Source organism: Mytilus edulis, chromosome 3 (assembly GCF_963676685.1).
Source record: "Mytilus edulis chromosome 3, xbMytEdul2.2, whole genome shotgun sequence".
In the NCBI taxonomy this organism is placed as follows: Eukaryota; Metazoa; Mollusca; class Bivalvia; order Mytilida; family Mytilidae; genus Mytilus; species Mytilus edulis.
The window spans coordinates 84,618,609-84,637,999 of record NC_092346.1 but is presented as its reverse complement, the minus strand read 5'-3'; the positions used below and the strand labels follow the sequence as shown (position 1 = coordinate 84,637,999).

Sequence of the window (19,391 nt, the reverse complement as noted above, 5' to 3'; positions counted from 1 at the left end):
TTTACAAGGCAGCTATTGACATATAGATTGACAACTTAAACACATGCTGTTGTTATAATGTCGTATTGTTAAGATCGAGAACACATAAGTTAAAATAATTAATATTTTTTTTTTTTACTAAAAATGGAAAACTGAGAGAAAGGTGCCTCAAGCGCATGTGATTGATTTTACTCAATTTTAGCATGCATTATTTTGTTAGGTTTTGTTAAAGTAAATTTGTTCATACAAGCAGCATTTTATCATGTGTAGCTTTCCAATTTTTGTTGCGTTTTGTAAAGAGGTATAGGCTCATTTAGTTCTTTTTTTGCAAAAATCGAAAGCATGTACCGGTAAATTGCATGAGGCGTTTCCAAAATTAAATTATATGCCATCAAGGTCGTAACTAGGTATATTATTTTAGTGAGGCAGAAGTATTGAGCCGAGCGGAGTGAGGCAGAAGTATTGAGCCGGGCGGAGTGAGGCAGAAGTATTGAGCCGGGCGGAGCGAAATTTTTTGCAGGGTATGGAACGAATGGTGCAAAATCCTGCATTCTTGGCATTTCCATAGAGCTTGACAATGTTTTGAATTTGGACACTTTTTATATAAATTTTTCGTATTTAAGATTCATTTAAAGACATTTACTAACACCAAATTTTTAACACCTTTATTTAAATCAAGTTACATGTCAGATAAACATCCAAATATCAATTTGGGTCTGACGCCAGAACACAGAACAAAGATTAACAAACATCGATTCAGTAGAAATTGTTATTCAAATTGGAGTTGTTTGCCAATTTTTCTATGGCCGGTTTCATCAAATTGTTTCAGAATATTTGGTCTACTGACATTCTTATTGCATTTGAACTTTTATTGCAATGAACTTGGAGCATGGCAAGACCGCATAATATCTCGCCACTCATGCAACTCTCTAAGTTGTCAGTCGTCTCAGGGCAGAAAAAGAACATACATATACACAGCAGACGCTCATCACTGGGAGAGTTAATAAAAGCACAAGAACACGTCTTACGTTTGGGTACAATCTAATTAAAATATTGATCTCCGATTACGTTATACTACTCATATGTAGTATAACGTAATCGGAGATCAATATTTTAATTAGATTGGTTTGGGTAAAATCCTGATATATATATATAAAGCTTCCTGAAGGTAATTGGGAACAGATTCTTTATTTGTGAACTTTGTTTTCCATCCGTCTAGATCTCCTGCAGTCAGTTTTAAAAATCCGGTTTGTATACGCTTCTTTTATCTATGCATTCGTCTGTCATGTAGTCCCGAATATAAAGACACAAAATTCCCTAGTCCCGAATTAGAAAAGCCGGACAAAATCCTGTTTTAAAGGTCCTATTGTTCCTCAATATTGTCAAATTGGAATACAGTATGTTATTTCAATTTTTAAGGTTAAAGAAACATGTATAAAAACTAATGCATGCAAGTTTCATATTATTTATATTTTGTTTATCTGTAAAGAAATTGAATAAAGTTGGTGAAACGGAGAAATGAATACACAGACAGGACTGCTCCCGTGCGATGCCCCAGTACTTGATTTTTCAGTCTATTTATATTTTTTGGATTAGTTCCAATGAAGTTAGTTTCCTATAATTATTCCTTCCTCACCTTCAGTATCGTTTTTACTTTTTGTGGAAGAGCTTGCTTTAACCAGAGATCCATGCTGGTTACCATTACTAGGTTAATGTAATAGAGAAACATCACCCGTTGAGATGCTGAGTTATATTCGGGAAAAATAATTTAAAAGGTATGATGAAAAGTTAAGGTTGATCGAGAAAGAACAACATATGACTATATGCCGTATTTAATTACCATAAATAAATACACCAAAAAAAAATCATTGTCGAAATTTTGCCTCACTTGCCTCAATGGTAGTTACGGCCTTGTCCATATTATCAAACCAAGTGTTAATATATACTCGTCTGATAAAATATCATTTCTCATATCATCATTGAGCAAACTTGCAATGAGAGACTGATTTCAAAAGATCATCTTCGCTAGTCAATGGTTAGCGAAGAAGCCAAAAGATAGGCGAAAGATATAACAGAATATGTACTTTTTGTAAAAATGATATAAAGGACAAGTTGCACTTCATCCTCGAATGTCCATTTTTTCCAAGTTTTCGAACATTTCATATTAAGCCATATTATTGGAAATAATCATCAATGCACAAAATTATGATAAAGACTACAAACAATGTAAGAGCTGTCTAACGTAGCCAAATTTATATTAGGTCTTTTAAGCTTAGAACCGAAATGTTAAAACATTGTCTGTACACCTTCTGCTATTCTGTCACCTACAGTTTGTGTTAATCGGTATGTCTTGTATGTATTGTATGTATTAATTAAGGTAGCACAATACAAAGATTTTTATACCTCCAATCTCCCAACTTCTAAATGCTGTAACTTCCTAACGAATGCATGGAATTTAATAAAATAGGTATTTATGGATAGATAAAAGATTAACCTTTCAAATGATTGCATTTTGTTTTATTTGCAACCATTATGTAATTAATTATGATGCAATAAGTGGCAAAATCTTAGTCAGTTCACTTGAATGAATTTAGCTTTATCATCTGTATCTTCATACATAAAGTTTTAATCAAATCTGATTCAGCACAGTATGAGCTCCAAAAGGGTGTCTCAGATTTTTCCTGTGATGTTTCATTCTCTCTCAAATCTCTAATTAGTATTACCATTCTAACATCATAAAGTATACAATGTTCAATTGGGTGTAAAATCTGTTCTGTACATTCTATTTGAAATCTGAGACACCCTTTTGAAGATAATAGTCTAAGGAACAACATATACCAAAACCAAGCCTCTAGGGGTACCAATGAAGGAGCTAATTTCATTCAAATGTGGAATTTCATGTAAAAATCTATAGTTGAAAAACTTCAAAAGTTAGGTTTTTCCCCTTTGAACCTCATTTGTGTGTTTAAAAGAGGCAAATTTACCATAGGATGGACATATAATTGACCTTGAATCATAAATCAACAATGATTTGACCAGAGAGAAAGAATTTGGTTACACAAACTCTGAATAAAGCTGAATAATGTATACCCTGTGCATCAAACACATGATATTGGCGGGAGATATTACATCACTTTGACCCAGCTTGAGGTTAACAGCTTACTGATAAGGTCATAACTCCGCCTCCACTGACCAGTCATGAACCATTAATTAAAGCAGGATGACAACAGGAACTGTTTATTGCTCAAAACATAAATTATTCCTCTTTTTTAAAATGTTATTGTTAGAAAATTAAATTTAAGTTGTATTAGAATATAGTTTATTACAAAAATACAACTGGTTATTGTTGATATTGAATGAAAAGTAGATTTTATAAATGCTACTTTCCCTTTTATTAAGTGGAATGTTCCATTAAAAGAAACAACTGAGAATATCTCCTTATTATTTTATTTATTTAATTTATAATTCTCTTAAAAATAAAACACAATCACACAATTAAATTGATTAAAATGCCAAAAGTACCAAATAGAAGACACAGTCATCATTTGATAGTAGAAGATGAGAAAAGAGCTTTTGTAGAAGCAGTCATTGAGTGTGGGTAAGTATGCATGTTACATAGGTTCAATGAATTGAGGATCCACAGAGGGAATTTCTTAGATATAATCAGATTTTCAATTTATTTGTACAATTTTGTGGAATTGAAAATTATAATTTACATCTGTAATTCATTTAAAAGGTGAAACCTTTTGTAAGATAAGATAAGAATATTTTATTGATTTTAATTTAAAAAATAAAAGGATTGCTAAAAAAATTCACAATAGACATAAAATAAACATAAACACACACCTATCTTTTTACACTTAAATACATATATATATAGATATATCCCATCCAAAATTAAAATCAAAACAAATTAAAGAATCTTTTTGAACACGATTACATACCACAAGCACCAATATTGTCACTGGACAAACAAAATCTCACCAGATTACTAAATTTAAAGACTCATAACTCTCCAAAAGTCAACTGATAAAATTTTCTTTTCCTCATTAATAAAGTTTTATGAAAAAAATTATTTGTGTCACATCGCATTATTGAAGATTTGTTTTCTTGAGAACTCTTATCAAATACACTGAATTTGAATGAAATATTTGCCACTGGATGTTAAGCAGACAACAATCAAACAATTTTGCTTATTTGTAGCATTAAAAGGTCATCATTGTCATTTATTATTTCATGTAGGTTAAATGGGGAGCAGTTTGCAGAATTCATTGGAGATAGTGTTACTTCTCAGAGAAGAAGAAATAGGGGTGACAGGAAAATTCGTTGGATTTTTTATTGCAACTGGGCACATTCTATGAAGGTATGTACATGTATATAACAAATACAACAAATCATACAGACCATTTAAAAATATAAAATTATTTAAGGACTACATTTTTGTAATAAACAATGACTTTAGATCATTTAAAATTTAAGAAATGTTATAATCATAATGAAATATAGAGCGACTTTATTTATAATTTTCTTCAAGAATTCTAGATCAACTTCTTATTTTGACAGGAAGCAGAGATAGGCCCTGAAAATGCCCACTATGCCTGGCCAAATGAAGTTTTGAAATACCTGAGATCATTAGTACCCTTTGATGTGAAAGGAGAAATAAAAAAGGTTTGTCCTTATTTATTAATTATTTGTGACTGTTGTTTGCTTTATGTCCAGTGGCAAATAGTTCTTGTAAATTTAGATGAATTTTTAAGATTAAAGCATTAAAAATCAAATTGAATTTGTTTTTTGTTTTTAAAATTGAATCAATGATAATGATCATTAGAATTACTTTTTTGTAAAACTTTTGTAAATATGATAAAATCAAAAAAAATTAAAATAACTCCAATTTTATCTATTACAGGATGCCTTCAAAGTATCAATGGTGCAGTTCTGTGAAGTTGTAGGCAGGAAGAATGACATAATGGAAATCTGAACAAATAAACATAGATTAGACAAAACAATAAATATATATACAATAAGTAAAGGTGTTAGTCTACAGTTGCCTGCTCACACGAACCCCTCTTATGTCCTTTCATGGGATTCCCACATTTCTTGCATTTTCGTTGTGCTTTGTTTTTACTATTGTTTACAGACACATCTTTACTATAGTATTGTTCCTTTGAATAACTATCATCATACTGCAAAGAGTCAAGTTTTGCAGCCTCCATTGCTTTCAGATCTTTTCTTCTTTGTTTAACATTGTCACTATGTTTGTATGCTGCATGTCTCAGCCTTGTATTATCAATAGCTTCCCATATCGATTTGTTGTTTATTCCAACTTTGAGATTAATTTCATAAAATAGCTGGGTGTTGAAATTGACCATTCCATCGTTGAAATGTCCCACAGCAAGTGCAACTCCTAATAGTGTTTCAGTAGGACTGTGATACTCTCCTTTAGGAAGGTAACTCCATATTACATGATGTAATGACTCATTCTGATTTTGAGTCAAACATTTTTCTGCTCCTTTTAATAATTGCTGAGAAGACAATTTATCAAAGACCGGTTTGATCATTTCAACTAGTACTGGACTTAAAGGATTTTTCAGGGGTAGGTAATTTCTTGTTCCTGAAACTTTGTCAACCTGCCATTTGCACCATGATGACTCTCCCTCTGGGCAGAAATGATGTTGTGGTTCCTCTTTAGTACTGGAATAATGATAAAGTATGGCCATCACATTTTTTTGCATTGCCAAGGCATCACCTTTGTTCTTTCTGATCGCCATACCATAAAATACTTGGAAGCTATTAATTAGTTTGTTTGTCAGTCTTCCTTTCCCAGTCATTTGCTTCCCATCTGCAAGTTTTTTACCTGAAAGATTTAGGATTTTATTCACATTTTGTTAGCCACATATAAATTTTTTACAATACCAGTTACAAATATCACACAAGAAAAAATGGAGAGAGAAAAAAAACCAAAAAGCATTCAAATTCCATACATAACACATTAATTTATTTTTTGCTCAAGTATAAATCTAATTCAATTTACTATTAATCACGTTTGTGTTTGTTTATTTTCTAATTAGAGTTAAAATGGACAAACAGACAAACAAAACCAGTTATAGTGATGGCATTACTGATCCTGATTGACTCAAGCTGTGTCATGATAATTTACATACAATTACAACATTTGTGTCAATAAATTAATTGATAATCTCAGCCTTCATCATATGCAGATATCATATTTGATATTATAAGTAGATCAGTATATTTTAGAAATTATTATACGTTAATGAAAGATAAACATACCTTTGTTTTGGTCAACTAATCTCTTGAGATGTTTTCCCATGCGTCCTTGTATGTGACCAACACAATCCTCTTTCTGTATAATAATGGTTGGACCATAAGGGTGACTGTCAACAACACTGCCATAGGCTGAGCTGTCCCCATCTCCAACAAATGTTGTATACTGTAATCCATTAAAATTTTGTGACCTTCGGAATAGCATGACAGCACCCTGAGCTTCCATGGTTTTTGCTGAGCCTTCATGATTGAGAGTGCACACCTTGTCATGTTCAACAAACCATGAGAGAAATTCTCTTGTGTTAGTTTTTCTCTCACGTTCCCATTGTTTACATCCTTTACATTCATTTGACAAAGTCACATAGTCAAGAACTTTTCCAGTATCAACAGATATTACACTAACAAATCCATTCCTCGCACAGTATCCTACATGGGACCATGATCCATCCACAGATACTGCACACTTGCACAGTCCTTCTCCATCCCATTCAGATGAATCCCTCTTGATGATTTTCAATTCCTCTGCTGATTCTATCATTTTATCCCTACATGTCTTTTCTGATGCCTCCTTTAGTGCTTCAGTGTGTTTTTTAAATGGTTTATAATTTATAGGAGCCGGTAAGTCCATTATAGAACAAAACTTTAACAGAGCATTTCGAGATTTCCCTATGGTTCTCATTGCCATGACAGACAGCCTGTTAATGTCCTTAGAATGACCAGATCCATATCCAGTATTGGAATCCGAATAAAATTCACATTTATTGTTACAGTTCTCACAAATCCACTGAAGTCTTGAGCATAACCCACGTTGACCTGGCAAGTTTTCAAGTTTAAGTGATCCAACATGACATTTCCGACACACTGCTGCTGAAATGACACTTTCTTGCAAAGATTTCAAATGCATTATTAGTCTGCCATGAATTTCAGAAATTGTTTCATCATCATCATCATCATCATCATCATCATCATCATCATCATCTGATTTCTCATTGTTAAACTGTCTGCTTTCAGTGGTCCATTCGATGTTCATATCTAGATCACTGTCACTATCTTCTTTTTCATTTTCTTCTCTACTAATAGAAGATGAATTCAATTTTTTAAAGGACACACTTTGATTTCCAAAATCAATGCTACTGTCTGTATCAGAACTTTCTTCATAATCCTCATTTAAAAGCTGTTCATGTAGTTGTACCTGGTTATAATAAGATCCTTTGTCAGATTCCAGCAGATCATTTTTACGCTGTAAGGGCATTGACTGTTTATCCTTTGTAGGTTTTTTACCTCTTTTCCTTTTTATTGACTTGCTATCCATCCTGTCTGATGCAGATTACTGACTTGACAAAATCCCCCATAAGGGCCTCTTGGATAAATGTTATCTGTGTTACTGATCACTGGTCATAAAACTGACCAATTATCTCATTTATAAACAGTAATAAGGACTGCCCACATGTTGTAATCTACTCTGGTCAAACACGTGTATTTGTTTACAAAAGTAATTAGCATCAAAAATCATTAACAGTAAATCAAATTGGATATTTTATTTTTTCTACAGGTCAAGTATGAAAATAAGTATTAAAAAATGTTAAAAATTAAATTTTGATAAAATAATCTATCTTTTGTATTGTGCTACCTTAATTCACAACTTTATAGACTAAAGACAATATTAACTTGACAGTGTACCTGGAAATGGTTGAATAGGAAAAGGAGATATGGAATATACGTCAATGTTAAACCCATAGGGTGACTGTGGAATAAAAATATGGTCAACATTAGTCTTCCTCTGCCAAATGGCAGTAAAACCCTCGCCAAAGTGGGACGTCGTTTTGGCTGTGTGGGATGAACAAGCTACACAGCAAAGTGCGGTCAGAATGGGGACGTCTCTGAGGGGGACGTTGTATCCGCTGTCTCATGTAGAGTGCAATGCAATTTTAACACCAAGACCCATTGCAACAACTCGTTGATCGGTACTTAGCCAGGCTTAAGATCTGTCCCTATCCAATATACCCACCTTTTCCATTGGCCGTCCAGATTCCCTAGAACCTTATCCGGGCGGCTTCTATAGTAAGACCTGACTATTGTATTTATTGTGTTATTCTCGTTCTGAACATGAATGAAATATTTGTCACTGGACGGTAAGTAATCAACAATCAATGATACAGCAATCCAACGACAAGAAAAACAAAGACATCCAGAGAGCAAAAGACAACATATACGTGACATTACCACGTCAGTCCACAAAAGCTGTGAATAAATTGATAGAAACAACCAAATATCTACCACCAACATCAAAGGAAAAGAAGTCTGTAGGTTGCTCTGTATGAACCTTTTATGGTATGTTCATCAGTGGCGGATCCAGAAATTTTCATAAGTGGGGGCCCACTGACTGACCTAAGAGGGGGCCCGCTCCAGTCACGCTTCAGTGATTCCCTATATAAGCAACCAAATTTTTTCCCAAAAAGGGGGGGGCCGGGCCCCCCTAAATCCTCCTCTGTTCATTCGTTGGATAGCTGTCACATCCAGTGGGGTTCCGGGGGTTGGAACCCCCCTAATTTTGGACGATCAATGCATTTGAATGGGAGCATTTAGTTGGAACCCCCCCTTTTTACTCTGGGTTGGGAACCCCCCTTTTTAAAATGGCTGGATCCGCCACTGGCATCATATTTACTACAAGTATAGATCTACATAATATATCAGAAGAACTTGACATAAGATAACATGTATTTCTCCAGAAAATGATGATACATGTACAAAATTTAAGAGATGCACTAACTTTGCAAACACACCTGAAGCACAGGGACTCGGTTAGCAGATTGAATTTTTTCAGTATATGGATATGGACAGTAAACTGCACATTGCTAGAAAACAAACAGGAAATACTAATAAAAATATAAAAAAACATTGATTAACAAAATTTTAATCTGCTAACTGAGTACCTGTGACCTGAAGCAGCTAGCAAGAATAGGGACTTAAAAGGAAGAAGAAGGAATCATTACTAGAAGGATGTAACAATCTCTCTTCATAAGAAACAAGTTGTAGGAACACAATATTAGGTCATGCAGAGACTACCATGGAGAGATAGGTTGCCAAACATTTCATGGTGACCACTGGACCAGCAAAATAAAACTGAAGATTAATTATCTGATTATGTTCCATTTACTAGACGGATATATATATAAGAAGATGTGGTAAGATTGCTATTGAAATACATTCACCTTGCTAGCAGTAATATTGTCAATTGACCATATATCTTGTAAATACTTATATGTTGGCATTGCACATGGTCATGTTTTTCTGAAGATCTTTGTCCATTGGATGTGTACTGATCCTTATTTTAGTCTGAGAAACATGAATTATTTATTAGTTGTAAATGGATTTGAACTAGCTTTTAGCAGCTGTAAGTACTCTTAAATCGGATTTTTTTTTGGTCCTTTATGTTTAATAAGATAGTTGTCATTTGAGCTTTGTGTCAATCTGATGAGTCGAGCCTTTTTTAATTGATGTAAAGTTAATTTTTGTTGTGCTTCTTTATAATTGTACCATTTTGAGTGCGCCTTACTTTACAGTATGGGTTTTCTCATTGTTGAGTGCGCCTTACTTTACAGTATGGGTTTTCTCATTGTTGACAGCTGATCTAACATAAACATCATTCGGTCTCTGGTGAATAGTTATGTCATTAGGGACATTGGTACCCACCCATTTCATATACTTGTATGAATATTTCACAGATTCATGTAGATAAATAGATCTGATGAATATTTGATGCATTCACAAATGTAACTTTAGTCCCATCTGTTAAATAATTGACATCTGATTAGTTTCAGATACTTAAGGTGCAACCAGCAACTATGCCATATATTTCATCTTATCTTAAAATAAGGCTAAATAAAGAAGCCTATTCCATAATGAGAGTATAACATTAAATCATTAAAGGTATTGACAATGATCACAGAGAGGTAATGCCAATACCTTCTGAGACAATGTTTCCATCTTCCACAAAAAATAAACTGTCAAGTAGCTTTTCTAAAAGTTTCTCTAGAAAGAAATGACCATGAGTTATGCATAAAATAAAATTGATGGAGTATTGGTTTTTTTTCTTTATCTGATAAAACTATTTAAAAATAATTCTGACAACAAACAATTAAATTTAATTTTTATTACATTTTTTAAAATCAAGAAATAGAAATGCAGACACAAATCCAACAAGTATCATAAAAGGTACAAAACAAAAATTATATATATGTATAAATAGACATTTTACAAAAACAACAAACAATGTACAAGAATAAATGTGATAAAAAAAATCTGTACTTAATACTGTTAAGCACTAATTTGAAGTGAATGATACTTGTATGTGTGAATTTAAAATAAAGGAAATCCCTTTCTCCAATTTATTGAAAGCCCTAGTGAGAATATAGTTTGTAACAAAATTTGGTTGAAAAAGATAGCCAAAATGTAAAATGATAAAAACACAACACTGTATACAGCTGTTGGCAATAAAAAATGTCTTACTCAACATATGGCAAGACATTACAGTACTAGAATAACAAAACATGGTGCAATAATACTGATGTCTAAAGTGGTAACAATTATCACAGGTGATCAAGCCTTCATAACGTAGTCCTCATCCCGTCTAAACATTAATTCGCTCTGATATTTTGAAGTCTCGTGGTGAAAATCTGGGCGGAGGAGTTTGCTACGATCACGAACTGGGTATTTGGACTCAACTCTATTGCGATCTTCAACATTGTAAAACATTTGTTCCCTCTTTTCTAAAAATAGATTCTCATCATGCTCAAAATGTGGGACACCGCCAAGCTCAGCATTCTGTAAAACATATCAATCATATTTTCATAAATAAAAGTGAAACATCTCACACAGATTTTAAAAGAAAATTTTTAATCAAAGTCAGATCTTATTGGAAATCAGTACAGAAAAAAGAAAATTTGAAAACAAAGTCAGCTAGCTTATTTGACCTTAGCAAAAATAAAGAAAATATCCAATCATATTCAGTCTTTTGGACCTCAGCAAAGATATAAAGAAAATTTCAAATCAAATTCAGTCTATTGGACCTCAACACAAATAAAGACAATTTCTAACCAATAGTGATTCAGCTTAGATTTATTGGACCTCAGCAATGATAAAGACAAATTCATATCAAAGCTGGTTTATTGTATATTTTTATCTGAAAAGGTTTTATTTTGTTTGTGTTTTGGGGAGCAGGAGATAGAAATACATTGCCTCGTGCTGGACATAGACTAAGGATCACTTTATTTATTACGACTGTTTCTGTAATTTTCATATAAATATACCTTTACTATTAATTTCCTGTTTTTCATGTCTGTTTTCCATTCTGGTACATACATTGAAGGAACAACTGGGTGATTTCTGGAGTAGTCTGGTACCCTAATAAAACAGTTAAAAGTAAATCTTTATTGGTTGTTTTATATTTCATTATAAGCAAATTTCTTATATCAATTTTTGAATTGATTATTGAGCAATAGCAGATATCTTGTATCCGAGGCTAACTGAGTGTTCCTGTAAGAATAATAAATACAAATTATTTTTTATATTATTATTTTTAAATACTGCATAAGAATAAGACAGTTGAGAGTTTGGACATTTTCGACAATTTTTGGTTAAACAAACATCAGACATTTTACAAAATTTCAATAAAAGCTGAATTTTGCGTTTCAACTTCAGATATAAACATAACAATGATTCTTACTGTGTTACACCTTGGCTTTCATACTTGACTGTTGTTCAAATGTTGCATTTATAAATGATAGTTTTAATTTCTAAATGTGCAGTATTTAGCAAGACACATTTTATTTCAAATATTGCAATATTATATGTTATTCAGGTCTCAGACAGGGTATATACTGTGACATTCCCGGCTTAGAGTTTATATCCCCTGAGCCGAAGGCGAAGGGGATATAAGCCCTAAGCCGGGAATGTCACAGTATATACCCTTTCTGAGACCTGAATTACACATATATTACGGATTACCCCTGACTTAATGTTATTTTCCAGTGCAGGTATTTGTTGACAACACATATATATTGAAAAACCCAACCTGATATGTTCGGCATACGTGAAGGATTTTCTAATTTGCTGTGAACATAATTTTATCGTGTATGTAATAATTTATAATAACACTTTCAACATCAAATTAAAGTATTAAAAGTGTTAATTGCGTGATTTTGTATCAAAAATGTATTATTGACTGAAGCACGTCATTATTTTCCCTCTGTGAACCTCTGACAGTCTGATAGCTTATGACTACGTCACATAGTAACCGGTGTTATGATGACGTTTTTGAGGTTCCAATTGGGGATAAAAACGTCGTATATACCCCGGCAGTTTCCTGAATATATACTGACATCTCTGTGTTGTTATCCAATCAGAAACCTCGACACATTTGTAATCCGTAATATATAAATATATATGTTGTGTATACAATAATATAAGTATGTTATTTATAACCATGCATAATTTTTATCACAAAATTGCAAAAATCTTTCTATATGGTGAACATTTGTCATTAGATTTCTTCATCTGTTTAACCATGCTAAAATAATTTTAATTGGTATAAAAACACTCGAATACTTAAAGTTAAAACCATCTAACTTAACTCAACATCCCGCTTTAAATTTCTGAAATAATTCTAGCTTCAAAGACAAGGTTTAACCTTAAAAACACCATTTTATGGCAAAATTTGGAAAGCTAAAAAAAAAGAAATCTCCTAATCTTATACATGTATTATAGAGAAAATGGTAAATTGATGTTTTCCTTTATAATACAGCACCGATTAATATTTCCCCTTTTAAGGGTTTTCATACTAAAAAAAACATTTCTTTTTTTTGAAAAGCTACTTGTACTTTGCAATGATTTTATGACTATCATGAGAAATTAAGTAATTTATCACATTTTATAATTAAAGGAGTAGGTCCAGTAAGACCTCTTTTCGACCCCAAAATATAGCAGTTTTACAAAATTGTTAAAATGTAAACTTGTAGTTATTTATTGGATAGTAGAATGGTTCTGCTACATAAATATGTTTTTTTTTTGACAATACAATGCACATATATTGGGTACTAGCACCAATAAGTCATGCTAAATTACTGAAATCTTCACAATTCCAGCATTTTAGTTAAATTTTAGACGGTTTCCGTGTAAAACGAAAGTGGCCGCATTCGTGTTCATCCAAAATTTTGAAATGGAAGTTGTATTTGATGATAATACATAACATATATAAAGAAAAGATTGAGGATGAACACGGATGCGGCCACTTTCGTTTTTGACAGAAACCATCTGAAAAGTGACATTTTTTCGCATATTTGGTAGATTTTTCATTTTTGAGCTTGAATTGGATCGATTTTTATGACTAAATAAGTTAAAATCTTTCACATAAATGAATTGAATCATATGAAATAGACACTTAAGTGTTTAAAAAGTCGTCAAAATCTTTCGTCAGATGAAACTGAAATTTGAGGCCAAAATCGGTCCTTACCGGACCTACTCCTTTTATGCCATAGAAAAATTTGAAGCAAAGATAGAAAATTCCCATATAAAATGGATAAAAGTCTGTTTATCAATAATAGAGGACTGCACAAATTATTCCGGGGAGTAAAAAAAATAAATGATATTCATGAATTCATTAGCTACTGTGCCCACAAGGGAAATAACTCACATTAAACTTTACTTACACATTTTGGGAATATCCTTATCTTTTTAATACAGTTATACTTATTATTGTTATACTATATACACATATACATGTATGTACATTTGTGTATGTTTAAATATCATGTCATAAAGCTGCACGTTTATTTCTTGGTGTGACTATTCTATACGAAGCCATGCATATTTGATTACTGTTCTGTTAAACAAGATCCATAATTGTTAAAAATACTGTGGATTGATTTATTTTCGTGGGTACCAATTTTCGTGAATAGAGGAAAACTTGCATATTCATGGATATATAAATTTGTGGTTTTGAAAAAGTTTGCATACATTCCTTTTGAAAATATGTATTTCGTTGAACATTTAAATTTGTGGTTCTCACGAAAATTGGTATCCAACAAATATTAATGAATCCACCATAGACTATTTATCAAAGCATTACACATTCATTTATCAAATATAATGCAAGGCAGAATACATGTGAACATTCTTGAATAACTATTACCTGATTTTTCAAAACTGCATAAAATAAAAGTGAAGGACTTAACATGTGATTTGCCATTAAAACACAATATATATATACATTGTATAGCACTTGCAAAAATACAGCTAAGTAGGTATAAATTATAACCATAATCAAGCACACTGTGTCTTACAAAGGAAATTGTTACATGTAAGATATTGACAATTTCTGTAAAATCAATTCATTATTGTAAAGCAGGCTTTATAATGCAATTTTTTACAATCCCGTTAATTTGTAAAATCAAAAAGTTTCAAATTTTTCATACCATATGTTTAGTCTGCCCTCACATATCAGTTTAATACTACATTGTATATTAATATAACTAAAAATTTGTATTTGAGCTTTAAACTTCTTGCATTTAATGTGAAATGGCAAAAAACTACCATTTCTATTTTTTTGGAATTTCATGGTCCAGTTGTATGAATTGTTATTATCAACATTTTATTCTGTTGACCATTTATAGAAGTATGGACAAAGGGGAACTTTCTCCTCTCCTGGCTTCTGTTGACCAATTATAGAAGTATGGACAAGGGGGAACTTTCTCCTCTCCTGGCTTCTGTTGACCTTTTATAGAAGTATGGACAAGGGGGAACTTTCTCCTCTCCTGGCTCCTTTAATCTACTTTACCAATATTACCATAAGGTTTAATATGAGCTAATAATGCAACTGTGTATTCAAAATACTATAAGTATCCTAATTATAATAAATGCTTGCCTTTCTAAAGTTAAAAATTAGCTAAACTAAGTTAAACTTTTGAACTTAAAGCCTAGTCTAAATTGCTTGACTGCTTTTATTTTTCTAAACAGGAAAAATATGCTTTTCAACCATCAGAACCAAATGAATAACATACATGTATCTATTTAGTTTCAATTGGCTACATAACATGCATAATACATGTATAAAAGTACTTGAAAACTTGCTCAACTTTTAAACCCCTTGCAAAAAATAAGCAGTAAGTTGTTTGCTGAGGTGTCCAATAATTTTTTTCTTCTTTTATAATTATGGTTGTCACTAAGACATGACCTTTCAGAATGAATTTTGTTAAAAAGTGAAATAATTTAGGCATCTCCGCCAACATTCATTTGTATGAAACGTGAAAATACAGAAAGTGTCATATATACTATAATTGAAACCCTCATGTTGACAGTGTACCATATAAAGTGAAAAATAAATCTGCAATAAGTATAATGTATAAATCTAGCTGTCTAAATGTGAACTGATTACCTGAAAGCTCTGTTAAAGAAAATAATGGGGGAAAAATCAATTAAAAAATTCTGATTCACATTTGGCAACCACATCTCCTTATTTCCAAATTTCTACTTCCAATGATGTAACAAACTTATTCATAATTATAATAGAAAGTTGAGCTCGTCTTTAGTGAACAAAATATTATCTAAGGGTGTGTGCAAATGTTTGTTTCTATGTTTCATTCACCTGTTATCTTAAACTCTTTGTATTAAGAAATTCTGGTATTGACCCTATCCTACATTGAAATGACAGTCAGCTGCTGATCCAGAAATTTGCATAAAGGGGGGGGGGGGGGGGGAGGGCCCAGTGACTAACATAAGAGGGGTTTGCTCTAGTGATTTCTTAGATGATCAAACCTTTTTCCCCCAAAAAATGGGGTCCAAGGCCCCCTGCTCCCCCCTAAACCTGCCTCCTGAGAGTAGCCAGCTAGCTTGTCCCTTTAACTACTAAATGCTACGTTCTACAGACAACATATAACATGCGTAATAGAATTATAAGACCATACTTCTTACATTCTACAAAGCTGGAACTAAAAGAACATAACCCATATCTAGGGGTGGAGCTGGACAGCAAGCTCAATTGGAACCATCACATTACCTTAAAAGTTAACAAAGCTTCACAACAACTAAATTTTGTAAGAAGAAATTAATATAGATGCCCTCAAGAAATTAAATAACACGCTTACATTGCTCTGGTAAGACCACAGCTGGAATACAGCAGTTAAGTATGGCACCCCCATTGGATAAAGGACATAAAACATACAGCAATGGTACAACACAGGGCGGCAAGATTTGTAACCAAGAACTACAACTACCAACCCGGCTCTTTGCCGCAATTATACAATCTTTGAATTGGCCTACATGTACCCTTGAAACGAGAAGAACAGCAAATCGCTTAATATTATTTCAGAAAATACTGTACCACCAAGTAGCCACTGAAATTCCCAAATACTACCTCGTCAACAACAGGAAAACACTTCATAGCCACACAGTCAGCATCATGCAGCCACAATGCAACACCTCCGAAAGCGAGTACAGCTTCTACCCGAGAACAATTTGAGACTGGAACCATCTACCAGGAAACATTGCAACTGACACCGACTTGGACTCTTTCAAGGAAAACCTCTGGTCACACTTCCCTCCTGAGACCAGAGTCACAGTGATGCTGTAAAGATCATCCTTGTTTTTATCCTGCACCGACCACAACTTTAAACTTGTATATATTTATTTACTTTTCAGTTTTGTTGGTCACAACTTGTACAGCACCTGCACTTGATGACACAGCATCAGCATGATGGTATTTTTCCGTTGCTGATGAACGACAGAAGAAGAAGAAGAACTTCTTGGAAATCCTTTATTGTACAATGAACGATACCAGAAAGGGGAGTTAAAATTTAACACCACATTACTGATTTCAAACTGAACATAACTCAAGTCAAACTCATGACTACTTCTATGTTCATCTGTGTATTCTTCATGAAAATAACCTTGTCCAAACTGAAAACTTTATTTAATTAATTTGTTAAGTATGGGTTTAATTAACAGACTCAATTACACTTTTTTCAGATAGTCAGACCTCAATTGGAATTTTAACTTTAAACTGGAAATCAGAGAATTACATCAAAGTCATAAGAGAAATTAAGAAAAACATGAAAGTATTAAAGATGAATGGAATTCCATTAAATTTTGAATGGACACCTGGTCATGCTGATATCCAAGGAAATGACATTGCTGATTCACTGGCCAAAAAAGGAGCTAAAGAAGCTGAAAAAATAGAAGAACCATCAGAAGTAACCAGGCAGGATATAAAACGTGCAGCAAGAGAAAGTGTTTTAAGAAAATGGCAGAACCAATGGGAATCAAGTCAACGTGGCAGAAATTATTACAACTATCATCAAAAAGTCTGTCAGAAAATACCAAAAGATTTACCATCCAAATGGTCGTTTTCAATTACAACTAGTTTGAGAACAGGTTATTGTGCATGTTGTGATCTAAATGATTATAAATCCAAAATTATACCATCATCAGACAAAAACTGTTCCTGTGGAGAGCCAGAAACTGTAGAACACTACCTTTTACATTGTTCTAACTATGAGGAGGCTAGAGAGAGGATGAGAACATCTATTTACTTTATTACAGGAAATATACACATGGATTTAGACACCTTATTAGGAATCGATGAAGAAGACATTAATAGAGACAATCGAAATGAGATATTGTGCCATCTGGAAAATTATTTAACGGAGTCTGGTAGATTCAAAAACACTATACAGCAAAAAACACTATAAATCTATATCAAAATTAGGTCAAAATTTTTTAAGCAGCAGCCACAATTTCAATTAAGTACATGAGTGAACATTACATATGTCAAGAAACTACAAAAGAGGAAACATACACAAGTGTTTACAGTGTCATTTGGGACACTTACTAAAGACTAAAGACTTAGGGTATGTAAGGTTTGGAGTTGAGAATAGTTAAGCATTTAAGTATAGCTCTTTATGGGTTGGGACCCTTGTAAAAGTAAAAGACTGTTTTTTTTAAGAAATAACAATTTAGAGCTGCAGATATAATGCTAAGTGTATACGTAAAAATAAATGACACCCAATGCAATATAGTTGTATACAGCGTTCAAACACCCAATACACCTATCGCTATTTGGAAATCTACACAATTTAATCAGAGAATCTGTGTCACTTGAACTATTGACGTCATAGAACAATTCAATTTTCCATTGTGGCGTCATATATTTTATATATATGTATGATCTCAAAATTTAAAAGGAACCTTTCGGATGGTCACACTGTAGACACAAAAACCCAAACTAAAGGGATCAGTATTTTAGAATAACTTCGCAATTCATCAAGACTGAATCTTTCAGGGTGTATTTCATTATAAATCATGTCATTCCAGCCTGTCATGTGAGATACTTCATGTATTTTACTTAATGTTCTCACTTCATTCATGATTTTGTTGTCCTTGACAACTGCTCATTTTTGTGATTTTTAGCTCCTAACAAAAAAAAATCACCAATTAATATGGCATAATATAACATAAATGCATTAATCTGTACACCATGTCTGTATAATACCTCTGACGACTGTATTTAAAAAGATTTTCAGCAAATTTTTGGTTGATCGTTGCCTTGCCTGCTCCTTCCATTTTTGCTGATTGAAATAACGCGAGATTGTACGAGAAGCGGCGAGATAAAAACAAACATGGAGGCTCAGCTGTGACATATTGGATTTTTTTGCAAACAGAAAGCAGCGGAGTTTGACTTTTATGATCATTTAATTGAAATGCTAAATGTATGATCTATCATTGATTACTTAATTCATATGTTCCCACACTTTATGACCTGCACCATTTTTAAACTGGCTGGTTATTTAACCAAATAGGGAGAAGTAGTTCCCCAAATACAATAAATAGTATTATTGTATAGCAATATAATATTTCCCACAGAAAGTAACCAAAAGTAAGTGTGCAATAAATTCCAATATTGCACTAGTGCAATAAATCTTCAAAATTCATGACGTCATCAACGACAAAATGTTAGTTTAAACCAATTTTTACTTTCAAATATTATATTGCTATACAATAAAAGGGTTATTGCATGAATATTGGGGAATATTGTCCCTCGTAGAACATATATTGCACTCGCAAGCTCGTGCAATATA

The 19,391-nt window shown here is 32.7% G+C and overlaps 2 protein-coding genes across 2 annotated transcripts in view; one reads left to right on the top strand and one right to left on the bottom strand.

The window, feature by feature from the left end:
* Positions 1-10,402: 10,402 nt before the first annotated feature.
* Positions 10,403-18,932, bottom strand: LOC139514581 (sperm-associated microtubule inner protein 10-like). The gene is made up of 3 exons (XM_071303973.1): positions 18,806-18,932; positions 11,574-11,667; positions 10,403-11,088 (listed from the first exon to the last, which is right to left on the bottom strand). The coding sequence occupies exons 1-3, from the start codon at positions 18,874-18,876 to the stop codon at positions 10,864-10,866; spliced, it is 390 nt and encodes a 129-aa protein (XP_071160074.1). The 5' UTR covers positions 18,877-18,932; the 3' UTR covers positions 10,403-10,863.
* The window catches only part of LOC139514580 (G patch domain-containing protein 2-like), a 33,801-nt gene continuing 33,311 nt past the window's right edge, over positions 18,902-19,391 (top strand). The window contains exon 1 of the mRNA XM_071303972.1: positions 18,902-19,022. The gene's annotated coding sequence lies outside the window, so the exon portion shown is untranslated. The remainder of the gene's footprint in view (positions 19,023-19,391) is intronic.